At 32.4% G+C, this 14464-nt stretch overlaps 1 protein-coding gene across 4 annotated transcripts in view; it reads right to left on the reverse strand.

Moving 5' to 3' along the window:
- LOC114167152 overlaps positions 1-14464 on the reverse strand; it is a 29172-nt gene that overhangs the window by 10476 nt on the left and 4232 nt on the right. For 2 of the 4 annotated variants that reach the window (XM_028052131.1, XM_028052130.1), the window contains exons 4-22: positions 14051-14161; positions 13913-13963; positions 13701-13801; positions 12795-12888; positions 12110-12241; positions 10402-10662; positions 10226-10304; positions 9571-9662; positions 9380-9463; positions 7995-8069; positions 7349-7396; positions 6974-7069; positions 5961-6190; positions 1992-5488; positions 1830-1909; positions 1612-1692; positions 761-832; positions 593-689; positions 363-417 (exon numbers count right to left, since the gene is read on the reverse strand). In XM_028052131.1, coding sequence (XP_027907932.1) covers positions 363-417; positions 593-689; positions 761-832; positions 1612-1692; positions 1830-1909; positions 1992-5488; positions 5961-6190; positions 6974-7069; positions 7349-7396; positions 7995-8069; positions 9380-9463; positions 9571-9662; positions 10226-10304; positions 10402-10662; positions 12110-12241; positions 12795-12888; positions 13701-13801; positions 13913-13963; positions 14051-14161 — 5336 coding nt within the window. Of the gene's footprint in view, positions 1-362; positions 418-592; positions 690-760; positions 833-1611; positions 1693-1829; positions 1910-1991; positions 5489-5960; positions 6191-6973; positions 7070-7348; positions 7397-7994; positions 8070-9379; positions 9464-9570; positions 9663-10225; positions 10312-10401; positions 10663-12109; positions 12242-12794; positions 12889-13700; positions 13802-13912; positions 13964-14050; positions 14162-14464 lie in introns of those variants that run through there. The other 2 variants (XM_028052133.1, XM_028052132.1) reach the window with 2 other exon arrangements.

Raw genomic sequence — 14464 nt, forward strand, 5'->3', positions numbered from 1 at the left:
AAAAAAGGAGAAAGACCGAAAGAAAAGATAACATTTAACACACACACACACACACAACAAAACTGACAGTAAACCATAGTTGCCAACGATTACAACCGATCATAAAATGGTTCATACTTAAAGACAAGCAAACCCTACAAATCAAACCATCAAGAAGAAAATACTTCAACAGGGAGATTTACAAAATAGCTCATACTTAAAAGCATGCAAACCCTCTAAATCAAGCCATCCAAGAGAAAATAATTCAAATATAAAACTGAATGTGAGTAAATCAGGTTTTATTATCTACAGGGTTTCTCAATTAGCATTATTTTCCAAGTGGATGTTTACTATTAGTTGAAGAGAAAACTACAACCACTTACAGGGAACGGATGCACTCTTTGATTTGCCGAAGCCTTGACACATCCTTTTTGTTGGCTGTAAAATTCAAATTAATAAATCAAATTTGAAGGAGGGTGGAGGATTTTCAGCAACTATAACAATGAAGAAGTTACAAGACAACAATAAACAAGTGTATGAAGACTTTTGTGTCCCTTGGTTATAAGAATCAATATATACTAGACCAAAATCTACTAAAGGGGTAGACGTAGACCTGGAATCTGATTCAATTCTTCCGAATCCTCCATTCGCCCTGGAAATGAATGTTCCTTTCGTATGATGTCTAGCTCCAATTCAGCCTCCTCAAGCTCCTAGAAAATATTCAATGATATGTAACTAATCATATAAATAACAAATGCATTTAGCTAATGATCACACATACCATATCATCTTGCTCGATCTTTTGTGAGAATAAATCAAAGTATGAGTGCACTGCTGTTAAGTTGCCAAGTACCTGTTGCAAACTTAATCTATTAAGAAAATAAGACATAAAACAGTTGTAGAAAAATTGGCTACTATGACCAACCAGAGTGCATACCAGCTGAAAATAGTATAAACAGATGACCAATTCACCTAGATTTTAGTATAAATAGATTGAAATACTTCGTTACCCAATTGAAAAAAAATAATCTTTTCACTACATGTTCACAAGAATCTTGCATGAATCATTAGTTATATACCAACAGCAGTGCAAATTTAATTGTACTTCCAATTTTACAAAAGGAAAATGTCTGAAAGATGTGTTGTATATTTTAGAAAATGAACTTTAACTCAACCTCATAAAATTGGCTTGTAAAGTTTGCATCCACTTATATAATAATATTTGACCATATCTCAAATTGGAATCTCAACCAATATATTCATTGAGCACAGTCGTTTTATCATATATCAGGGTAAATAGAATCAATCATAAATCCTAAATGCATACAAATAAATCAAATCCCTTAGTTGTGGTAACTGCATCCATAATTTCTAGTTAATAGCTATTTACATATTTAACATGTGTTAAATATGCTATCTGACAGATTAAAATCAACACAAAGAATGTGTTAAATATTCACTCGAGTCCACAAACTAGGGAAGGATTAAATATTATGTGACAATAAATTTATAAGCAGCTATACAGTATACGTTGCATGGTTATTTTAAGTAAACAAAATTTGGAAACAAAATTTGGACTTTCCTGAAAATTGAAAAGATGATATGGTTATTTTAAGTATATTATATTATTACCTGGTTAATAGATTCACGTGTATTAGCAAAATCTGGGTCATACTGCTTTGAAGAATTTGAAGAAAGCACTTCTTTCAGGGCCTTGCATAGAAGCATAATTTTAGAATTCATTATGAGATAAGATAAACAAAATACAAAATTATGCCATGGACAGGAAAAGGACTTAATGATTTTTTGTTTAAACTGGCATGAATGACTAGTTTCATTATAGAAGATACCTCTTTGGCTTCTTCTCCTTCATCCCTCAATCTACACAGGACTTGACATGTCCTCTTTTCAAGGTCTCCGAGCTTGCCATCTAGAAAAGTTAGAAGATGTATAATATAATCAAAATTTCTAGTACGCCATTTCATACAGACAGCAAGGATAAAGATCAATACCATGTTTTGTAGACCCCAAAGTTTCAATATTTTCCCATAAATTTTGAGGAATCAAAGAAATATCTTCAGCTGGTGAGTACAAGCAGGCATAAGCAATAAGCGTTAATGAAAGTTGCAGTATAGGACCATCTTGAGATGGTTGTGCATTACACAAACAACATATGCCATCAGCTGCCACAAGAAAAGATTGCAAGTGATGGCGCTCAGCAAATGGAATGTAATTTGAAAGAAGTGCCATCGCATGAACCCTTAAATGTAATGATAAATCAGACGAGGCCAGTACAACAACTTCATCCCAAGTACTAGAAACCAGACGAGATAAAACATAATCAGGAATGGATAAAACTAACTTATTTGGAATGAAGTCAGAGCAAATTTTAGAATTCATCACAGCTCTTTCTCCATTCGTACACTGGCCAAGAAGTATTCCCAAATGCTTAACTGCTATAATACGTTGCTCAGGTTCGGCATGGACCAGCAGTGTACAAAATAGGTCAATTAGAGGAACTTCACTTTCTTGACTGTTATAGATGCCTCTAGCAATTAAAGAAGTTAACCACTTATCACTCTGCAGACGCCAAGACATTTTTGGCGCACAGCAAGAAACATTTTTTATTGTGGAACAGATCATGCCTACCACACCATCCAGACAAAAGCTATAGGGTACTCCAAGTAAACAATCAAGCATCAAGCAAGAAACTTCCCAGCAACTGTTTTCTTGAAGCATAACAGCCAATTCACAAAGGCCTTGAAGCCCAATTCTCCAATGAAGTGTGAACATGTCAGATGACTTAGTTGAAGAATTTTGATCATCTTCAGCTTTATGAAACTTTTGAGAAACTGATGTCAAACATTTTGAAAAGACAAAGCATTCAGCTGATGCTATTGATAGTTTTCTACTTATTTGATGATGAAGATTCCAACAGCGCTCAATAGCTGGATTAAGCTTCGAAATGAGACCCTCTATGTCCTTACAAAATCCTTCTAAATAATCAGAAGGTAAATCACAATGACCAACATCAGCAATAGAGTTGTTACTATCTACATTATGAACATCACTCTCATAAACAATGAGACAGACATCACTAAGAAACCATGAATTTGGTTTTAAGTTATCTTCAGAAAGTCCATCACCATTTGCATGAGGATAGGGGGGTAGCTGAAGAGGAACCACACCAAATTCTTTTAAGTTATTCACTAATAATAATTTGCAATTATCCATAACACATTGAAATGCACTGAGATAATCAAAGAAAGAAGTTGTTGGGGCAAAAGCAGTAAAGTTTGCCAGATTTAATAAAGACTGCAAAAACTCCCTCCTATATCGAATAGATAAATCAGGAAAGATTGATGCCAAAATAAAAATAGCCAATGCTGTATTGTATCCATTATCTTCAGAATTGTGCCCGACCTCACTCTTTTGTTTTATTTTCATGAGAAGAGTGTTAAAGCACAATTCCTCAAAGTTCAGACAAGAATCACCATCCAATAAATTTTCATCATGAGAAATCTTGGACAAAGAATAAGAAAGGATAGGTTTCAACAAACGCAAAACAGAATCAAGAAATGACACATCACAGTATGTAGAACTTGAGAGTGACACAAGCACTTGAACTAGCTTGGCAGCTTCAGGAACCATAGCTTCCATGTGTTCAGCTATAATAGCTTCAAGTATATAAAGGATTATCGCTCTGGCATTCTTAGCATTATAACCTTTTAATTGATCACTTCCAATTGAAGAAACAAAAGAAAATGGCCACAAACACAACTCTGAAAACCAACACAAAACATCAGGCACCAGAGTGGAAGAAACAGATCTCAGCTGCAAACCAACAGCTTCTAAAATGGCTTCTCCAAAAGATTTGAATTGCCTTTTCATATTAGGAAAGAACTTCCAGAGCTCCGGATATATTGCACAAAAGGATCGTTCCTCATCACATTGATTACCTCGTTCAAACTCTCTTTTAGCAGAACTGTTTCCAACTTGTGAATCTTCAACTTTTACCTCTTCATACTTTTTACTGACAACATCATCAACTACAGCTAGGTCATCAGCAAAAATGGATAGTAAATATGTCAGCTGAGACAGATCAAATGCAAGGAAAATGTGGTCTTTCAAATACTGTTTTGCATTACGAGATATTGCCATCCAACCAAGAAATCTAACCAAAGGGTATAAAGAACCAGAAAAATGAGAAATTCTCTGCATCCATGCTGAAGAAGGAATTAAATTTCCACACAAGTAATTATTTTGTATATTATTTCCAAAACTTTGCTCTTCACCTACTCCACTTGCGGCGATTACCAATCTCTGTAGCAGTAACCAACGTCGCTCTACCCCTTTCATTCTTTCCTGTGTTAAATACAAATTACTTTCCTTCAGCTGGTGATGAAAAGATGCCAGCAGCCTGTTCAAGTCTTCAGCATATTTTATAATGATATCAATCACATGTTCTGGAGGACAATATAATTTAGTGCCAGTGTGCAAAAAGTACACAAGACTCTGCAGGAGAATTTCATGCATTGAGATTTGGTCTCCCTGCAACCGTTGGATCAAAAAATTACATAGTAGAGCTTGGTTTTGTCGAACCAAGGTTAGAGCATCAGCATACTGGACATCAAGGGGAGACAGTTTTATAATCTTTTCATCAAAACCTTCAGCAGAATAAGGACCAATTTCTCCACCAGATACTCTTAAGTTATATTTCCTGTCCAATTCAGCAGCCTCAAGCAGTATCTGAAAAACAAGTTTATCTCTTTTTCTCTCTATATGTGCAATAGTTTCTAAATTAGGTTTATTCTTTCCATAAGTCCTTTTCACTTTAACTTTATCACGAGGCTGCACCGTTTTACATTCATTAATATTCAACAAGTCAGTAAGTTTTGAAGAGGCTCCAATAGAAGAAATAAAATAAGGATTTACATGACATTCTGCGGCTAACAACAGAGCATCAATTGCAGCATCATGGCTTTCGTTAGTGACATCACTCTGAGAATGCAAATCTAAAGCCAGGCGTCTAAACTCAGAAGCACGAAGTTCAGAATCATTATAGTTCAGAAGTTGGAAATAATCTGCCTGTAGGTTGAAGTATTCAAAACCAAGGCCGGCATCCAAGATATTAGTAAGAAAATGATCGGTGGAGTGTTTCTCAGCCACGTTTTTCGATTCCAAGTTCATATCCCCAATGCTAGAAATAGAGCTGTTTTGCTTAGGAACATTGGAGAAATTTGTCAAGGTCATACTCTGCAGTTCGGGTGGGGAAAAAAGTAGACTACGATCTTCAGCAGAATCAGATTTTCCTGTTGTTTCTGAAACATCGGTTTTTCCATCAGAATCATCTTGACCAATTGACTTAGAAAAAGTACCTCCACCATTAATGCCAGAGGAAAGAGGTGAAATAGATGCAGTTTCATGATCAGTTGGTCGTAAAACTGACTTGCAAAGGTCAACATCAGGTGGCAAAAACATGTGTGGTTCCAATATTGATAGAAGCACACTGCAGATAAAAAGTAAATGTGTAAAACAAAAGAAATCTGTTTAGTTTCTAACATTTTTTATTATTAAACTTGGTACATAAATGGAATGGACACTTGTAATGTTAGTTTTTAGTCATTAAAAAAGAACTATAATAGTCACAAAGAGATCCAAATGCATTTTATCTGAGCATTGAAGATTTTTATCTAAATTATGATTAGTTCTCTATCTACCTGATATATACACATACACATACATATATATAAAAGTCTTAAGTTTAATCATAATTCTTGGTTGCAACATGTGTAACCATTTGTATACATGTAAAAAGCTATTGTTTATTAATGGGAATAAGCTACAAATAATAAAATATTTACTTTTGGTTTATCTTCCATGTAAATAGATATAAAAGACAAGCCACAAGATAAAATTTTCTATCCAAAATATCAACTATATTTTCTACAGTACAGCAAAGAAAGGAAGTGACGCCATACCTAGGAGCCACAGATCCATTCCTCCATTCTGATTCCAATGAAGGCAGCACAGCTGGCTTTCGTACAGCTGTACGGATGATATTTAGAGCAATTGTACAATTCTGTTCCTGCTTTTCTGGAAATGAGGAAGCTAAATCTCCAAATGCTATTTTGCTTTTCGACACAGCTATTGCAGGATCAAGAAAAGGATCCAACATCTCAACAAGAAAGAGGATTTTGTGTTTAACTTCCTGGAGAAGACATTAAATAGTTTAACATTAGTTGGGTCTTCTTTTTTGTTTGTTAGGGAAAATGAAAAGCAACAACTTCACAGATAAGGGCTAAATCATTCATCACCAGCAAATCAATAAGGACAAAATGTAAAGATAATGAAATTCTAAAAGACAACTTATTTACCAATGAGATGTTTATACTACTTACAACTCTCTGTTGGAGTTTACAGAGAAGGGAGACAGAATTGAAGAAAGAAAATTTGATTTCTCAATCCATTTAGAATCCTATTACAACAAATATTATATAGCTAGAGGTAACTTGATTACAAGGAACAGAAACAGTTACTGCCGGTGTCACCATATGAGCTTGCTGGACCAAACTAACTCAGTACAAAATTCACACTCAATGGTAGCTTGGTTAAGACAACACAGACATTCTGCCTTATATACATCATTATATATGAAGCGGTTACACCTTTATGTGATTACAATTTTATCCTTTAAAGGGGATACACCCTTTTGTAACTATGTTTAGTGTCATGTTTTAATTGGACAATTTTATCCTTTAACAAATAATCTATACCATTATATAAAGGGGATTCATCTTTTTGTTGCTATTTTTGTGCCATTTTTCAATTAGACAATTTTATCTTTTATATATAGATTGTGCTTCTTCATAAATACATAGCACATTAATTTGGCATTGAAACTACCAATCTCTTAGCTAAAGCACAATATCAATAAGATAATAAGAAAGGAGATGAAAAGATAATAATTCTTATTCTCATTTGGAGCAAGTACCTTATATTTTCCTAGTATGTCATCCATGTGCCCCGACAAAGCTAGAACAATATATTTCAAGGCAGCACGAGCACGAACAAGTGAATTGTGAGCATCCTGACAGACATGACAGTTTCTTAATTTGGAACCAACAAAAAGCCAGAGAATGATGGAGTATTGAACAAACTTTCTAGCATTGCAACCTAAAATACACAGTTGAAAAGGTCGTGTGCCAAAAATATATAAATATACAATGCAAGAGATGTGTGCATGAAGACGCAGTTCAATTCACACAATACGTATTATCAGATAACAAACACTACTTCCAAAAAGCTGAGCAGAAATAACTATCAGTTATTGTGAAATACGTTAAGAAAGCAAGAACGACTGTCATACCTGGATTATACCCAAAAGATCCTCCAAAAGCTCCAATGCGAGATCAACCTGTGCAAAAAGAGGCCCATAGACAGTGAGCAAAAAACATAGCTATAAAAAAAATTAACATTATAACTTATTGCAGCACCATTTAAGCTGGCTAGCAAAAATTACCTCAATAATCAACAACACTCACATTAACCAAAATGGTTGAACAATGTATTTCATAAAGAAAAATTAGCAATTAATGTAAGAACAGATATGTTGATTGTGAGCAAGAACCAGAACCTGAAGTTTAAAAAGGACAAGGACAGACCAAACTTAAACACCAGTTTTTTGTATTATAATAGTGGTAATACTTGAACTACGTAAAAAAAATGAAGAATTATTTTTATTGATAACAATCACACCAATTACATTCTCATCATCTATATTTGTAATAATAAAAAACCTTTGAAATAAGGAAATAACAATATGTTGAAATGAATACAAAGATTATAAAGATATTTTGTCCTAATTACTATGGAGATTTGAGAATATTTTTATCGTAATAATATGCTATTTACAACAGTAATGATGAAGATAAAATATAATATTGGATCAAAATAATGGAGCAAAAATATAGCTGAAAATACCACAGGATTCAAATAAGAAGGTTCAATCGTACCTTTGCAATCACCTGAGTCATCCATGGCGCTAGCACACCAGAACACAGATCAATCAGTACACAAGCAGCCCTAGCCTACATGAAAGAAAATATCCAATCAGCGGACCCATAACAACAAATTATTTCAATAGAGCCTGAAATTCTTAGTCGTTGGTTTACTACATTATAAATTTGTTGATATCACCGAGGATGTGCAAGCACTTTTATCCATTTCTTAATTTATACCAGCAAAAATTTATACAAAAACAGAGTTGCAACAGCACAAATTTTCTTATCTTGAATTTCAAGTTAACTATTCAATAACATGTCTTTTTTAACTAATCTGGTCCTTTTTCTTCATATCCAGTGGGCATTTTTCAAGTTTCCAAACACGTGCTTTGTAGTTTCTCTTTGCCATGGGTTTGACTTTCCAATTGTCTATGCATCGTGGTTGTTAGAGATCTCATTTCAACTAGAGATACAATCAAGTTATTGTACATGCTAGGGTGCAAACTTCACCTTAAAAATCAATTTTGTGAAATTGAGTTAAGCCTAAAATTCTCACCTTTTAAGATGGTAATCTTCGGCCTAATTGGGTATGTTAGAGATTTCATATCAACTAAAGATATCACCAAATTACTGTATATAAATGAATGTAAAACTCATCTTGTTTGTTAGAGATCACACAACGACTAAAGATAAGACCAGATTATAGTATACATGTGCAAATCTCATCTTATAAATCTGTTTAGTGAATTTGAATTAGACTTAAAGTTTATTTCCTAAGATTATTCGATATGCATATGTTTCTCTTTCATACCATCAACATCTCTTTTTTTTAAGCTCTTTTAATTTTATTTTTTTCTCCAACCACAACTTCTCTTTCCTCACAAGAGTCTTCTCTCATTTGACACAAAATAAAATCGCCAAACATCTAAGCCCAAGATCAAGCAAGGAAGAGTATTGCTTACATACATGGATGGCTGTATTGAGTATTTCAATCTCTTCCATACTTTTTCCTAAAGGTGTCTAGCAGTGAAATATATATCTTGAACATTTTGGCAAATGCAGGTTTGGTGGTTTTAAAAGCATTTCATTAAAACAGAAGCTGATTACATTAAAGGGATTGTGCATCTTTTTGCTTTTTTATGTTTACTTTTTCTTTGTAGGTTCTGTTCTCTGTTGTAATTCATCTTGCAGATTTTTTTTCTTTTCTTTTATCAAATAGAAAACTTAATCCAAACTAGAGTAAACTGTTTCTACATCAAATTAAGGAGAATAAAAAGGAAAATAGTTGAAAAAGGATAAATGCAATTTATACAGCTCGAAATCAAGCAGACGTACACATACTATGCATGAAAAAATAAGATCCCAGTTCAATATTAAGAAATAGTTGGTTGACTAACATGAGATGGTGAGTAGGATGACAGATAACCAGCACAAGCATGAACCAGCGTACGATACGTGGCTGATGTTGCTGTAGCAACAATCTGCACATATAATACACATAATCAAGAGAAGAAAATTATAAGATGCCACAGAGTACACAATTTAAACATCTTGGCAGTTGGATCTATAAATGCCTTTGGAATATAACCTGAGATAAAGCCTGTTGAACAATAGGTTGTTTCCACTGAGAAAATGTATCATCAACAACATCAAAAGAATTGCTAACCCATGGGCGCAGAGCTACAAAAATCAAAGCGGAAGCCAAATATTGAACAAAGCAGTTCTACAAAAGCAATCGTCACAGCTATGACAAACAATTATACAATCTAAAACAAATGTGATTTTTTATGTCAGAATGTAAAACAACTGGAAGTTTATGTTCCTACACAATAATTTAGGAAAACGCAATTTTCATCTATGCCAAGAAATAAATTAATTAAGGATGATAATCTATCCCTTAAATGATACCTTTGAAATAAAAATGTGAAACAACAGAAATTGTTGTTGACATATATTGAATTATAAAACAGGGAATATATTAACAGTTTAGAAGGGATATACCAGTTTTTCAATAGACAAACAATATTCTAGGGCTCCCCACTTCCTGTCCACATTTTACCAGTTTCCTAAAGTACCATGACATTACTCTATGCTAGCTATTCTTTTTTACAAATTGTTTTAATAAAGGAATAAATTCATTAGGAGAAGAATTTATATAGAATTTGAGGGATATAAGAAACTCCATTTCAAAAAAGTATAAATAAAGCAACAAAAAAAGGGAAATTATGAATGGAACACTTAACCTGGCAGCAGAGCTTGTATAAGTGGCAGTGCAGCCCAAAAGTCCGAGGATCTCTCTGCCAACTTGCTGCAAAGAACAGGCTGTAAACTGCAGTGTTAAACAATGTACACAAACTAATGCAAATTATGACAATATAATCAACACCATGGAATATTATATCATTTTATTGAAAGAAACCTGTGATGCACAAGAATAAAGGACATGTAAGATCCCTTCTTCTACCACCCCCATATCTAGTACATTAAGATAGCTGAAATCCCACTGCTCATCTGGCATCCGGAATTCGTCTCCAAAAAGGTTTGAGTAATCAACTAAAGTGAAAGGATTAGACAGTTCCAAATTTAATTTATCTTCCAAAAGAGAAGTTACTTCGTCTTGAGGGTTTGATATATCATGATCAGTATCAGGATTTATGAGCTTGTGCATAATTTTAGATGCCTGAAATAAAGGTGAGTATATGCCAGAAGAACACATTAGCAACAAAGGATTGAACACAGATAAAAGAAAAACATAGATATTGAGCATTTGAACTAGATTATGTATCCATGCATTGCACAGTAAATTTCTTATTTTTACATTAACTAATTAAATTTCACTTATTATAATATTAATTAGGTTAATGAAATTTGTTTTTATAATATTAATTATGCAAAATTTACTAATTAGGATAATAATTAGATTGATATTATTCATATTATTATTTATTAAGAATTAAATATTATAACTTATAAAAAAGGACTAAAGTACAGACATAGATTCTAAGACATTTATTTAACATCAATTTTGTTATTGTTCAAATAGTTGAAACATATCACATAAGTTTTAAAAATTAAGAAACAAAATAATTCAGAGATTTATTTAATATATCAAAAGAATTAATATATCAAATTAATCTTTAAGTCAATATTTGGATGAAACAATTCATAATTTAGTTCAAGGTATTTTATGTAGGTAAAAAATAAAACAAAATTGATATTATTTTACAGCAATATAGGATAATATAATATTATTTTAGTATATTCCTGTTCTTTTGGTGTTGTAGTATGATGATAATATAATATTGTGAAGATACACATAAAATAGAATGTTATAACAATAAAAATTAAAACAAAAAGAAAAAGGAAGTGGATAAAATGCGAGAAAACTGTAGTAGAGATTGCACACATTTTATCACAATATAGAATATTATATATATATATATATATATATATATATATATATATATCAATAAGGAAAATTCAATAATTCATTTTCAAATATTAAATTATTTATTTAGTTACCTGTATATTAATATAACATAAATACTTTTTCTTTTAAAGATTTAAAGCATAAAAAAGTCTTTTAAAACTAAAAAATAAATATTTCTGTTTCTTAAAAGTTATTTAAAGACTTAACTCACATAATTTATTTATTATAATAATTACAAAAAAATTTAATACATAAGTTATAAAGAATAAAGAAACTATACTTATCTACTCTATAAATAGAATGGTTCCTAATATGTACTTTAAAGTTTAATAATATAAAATAAATATACATATATATATATATATATATATATTGACTGTTAATAAATAATCACAGTATTACTTAAGATAAATAATGACAATATAACTGTTATAAATTATTGTTTGGATATAATAAAATGTTTTTATACAATTTTAACAATACTATTGGATGTACATAATTTATAATAATATTTATTTTTATAATATTATGGTATTAAGAAAGATGAAAGGAAATGTCGACATGATATTATTCTTATTCTTACAGAAAAAAAAATGAAAAAGTAATGTCTCACGCGAGAATACTCTAAATGATGTTGAGCAGAGTTTATTGACAGCATATATAAAGATAAACAATTAAATGGGTGAGAGATAAATACCATTCTACAAACAGAGCCCAGTTCAGAATATTTATATGCCTTTCTCAGAAGTACAAAAATTGCATCTGGCCTAAAAACTATGGCACGGTACGGAGATAAAATTAAAGGTGATGCACTACGTGATCTCCTTGGCTGCAAGAAAAAAGAATTAAGGTTAATGGATAGAGGGGTCATGCATGTCGAATGACCATCACTATACAGGGAGGGTAAATAATATGAAGCATGTAGAAGACACGGAATATTGATTGGATTTCAGAAATTAAAATGACAAATGTTAAAAAAAAAAAAGTCTCTGTATCAACTAAGAAAATATCATATTTAAAATCACTTCCCCCTGCAGAAATATCTAGTAAAAAATCAATAAATGTCAAACTTAAGGAGATTAAGCACGGTAATAGGACAATTTAGGATACGTAAGCCCAATGTGTGCGAATGGTTAATTATACAAGATTCCAGTATCAGATATAAAATAAACAGGGCATCATGAAGTCACTTTAGCACCTTTCGAGACCTAATGGAAAATGACTTTGAAGGTTATCTGGACCTTCGGAAACCCAAAAGGAAGTTACTTCCAGGGTTAGCTGGGGCTATGAAGGTGATCGTTCTCTCATTTTTTACTATGGAAACAGTCAAACTTATTGTATGAAAATGGTGTAGCACAAACAATAGACGTAGGGGAATGTACCTCAAAGTTAGAGGAAACTGTTAGTATTGGTGACAGTTGACTGCTTTTAGAGACATCAAGGTCAGAAATATTGCCTGGAGGTTTTGAATTTGTCCTGTAATTAAACAAAATATTTGTGCTACATAAATTATGAATAACAAATAGATCATTCATGCACAAGCACACATTGAAAAAAGATATGTACTTAGAGAAATTCAGGTAACTTATAGCAATGGTATCTGTACCCTTTTTCAACCAAGAACCACATGAATTAGTTTCCAAACAACAATGCAAATCCCATATGTATAGTAGGCTACAAGGATAACAACGTTGAATTCTATCAAAAACCACATTATCAATAAACCCATTCCAACTATAGCGCCTCTTTCAAAGTTTCCTCCAAAACTTTAGGTGTCCCTAATCTGTCTGTCCATTTGACTTACTTGAAGTATTAAACTATCTTTTTTTATCCCCTTACTGGCCTTTGTGGGATGTCTTGTGCAACCAAACCACTACAAAGCAAGTCTGTGCATTCCCCTCAACTTATGCTACTCCAACTTCATCCCAAACACATTCATTCCAAAACTGACATTTTCTATTATCTTTCTTATCCATCTTATTTTTGCATGTCTGCTACATAATTTTTAGATCTTTTAGCAGTTTTCCGCCCATCAAATGGCTTAGTATTCAAGATGAAAACTCATAAAATTTACAGTGTCGAAATAAGCAGAATATGCAATTTAAGTATCACTTCCATATTTAGAGCATACCATTAGAAATATCTAACAAATAACAATTCGTCAGTTTGCTTTACTTGAAAAATTTGTTTGAAATTATGTTTCTCTTATCAAAAAGGTATTATAGATCACAATTTCCAATTAGAGAAAAATAATTGTCCAGTGGGAAAGATATAAAAAGCAAACAAACCTTTCATTTACCACATGAAGAATAGGATAAAGAGGACCAGCAAGCATGGCAAGAAATCGTAGGTTAGATTCAGGATTATCTGGAAAGCTGGAAAGATCTGTCTGCAGTTTTACATACAATGCTGAATGACCTAAACAAAAATATGGGCAAACAAAAGAGAAACAAGGAGGAATGATGAATCAAGCCATGAAAGTAAAAATGCTTGGGTCTACCTCTAATTGTGGAAGAAATACAAGCAACCGACTGGTCACATCTTGCAACAACTGCAAACTATGAAATATCAGAAAGGAAAGAAGGATAATAGAAGAACTAAACTACATAATCATGTTATTGGCAGCAAGGTAAACCACCTGGAGATGAGTATCATGAGGATCCTGTTTGTGAGATAAAATATGAGGTAGCAAATAATTAACAACTGGTTGAAATTCAGCCTCAAGACCAGGCACAGAAACTCCTATTAACTGCAAGACACAAATGACAAAACAAGCTCAGTTGGTAACAAAATGAACCTTTTCTTCATAAAAGAAGTAAATTGTATGAGAAACAGAAAGAGAAAAGAGTACACAATCGTGGAGGATAGAGGAGTAGATAAAAAAACAACAACAAAGAAACATAAGTTCCAAAAAGCCAATCAATGTAGAAGAGCTGTGACTGTGACAGAGCAAAGAGTGAAAAACTTTGTCAAGAAGTATTTTACGAAAAGCCTTTTGGTTTATAATGTTGCTATTGTGAGAAAGGACAGATTAGAAGAGATTTTCAAGAAA

The sequence above is a fragment of the Vigna unguiculata genome, chromosome 10 (assembly GCF_004118075.2).
Source record: "Vigna unguiculata cultivar IT97K-499-35 chromosome 10, ASM411807v1, whole genome shotgun sequence".
NCBI lineage: Eukaryota > Viridiplantae > Streptophyta > Magnoliopsida > Fabales > Fabaceae > Vigna > Vigna unguiculata.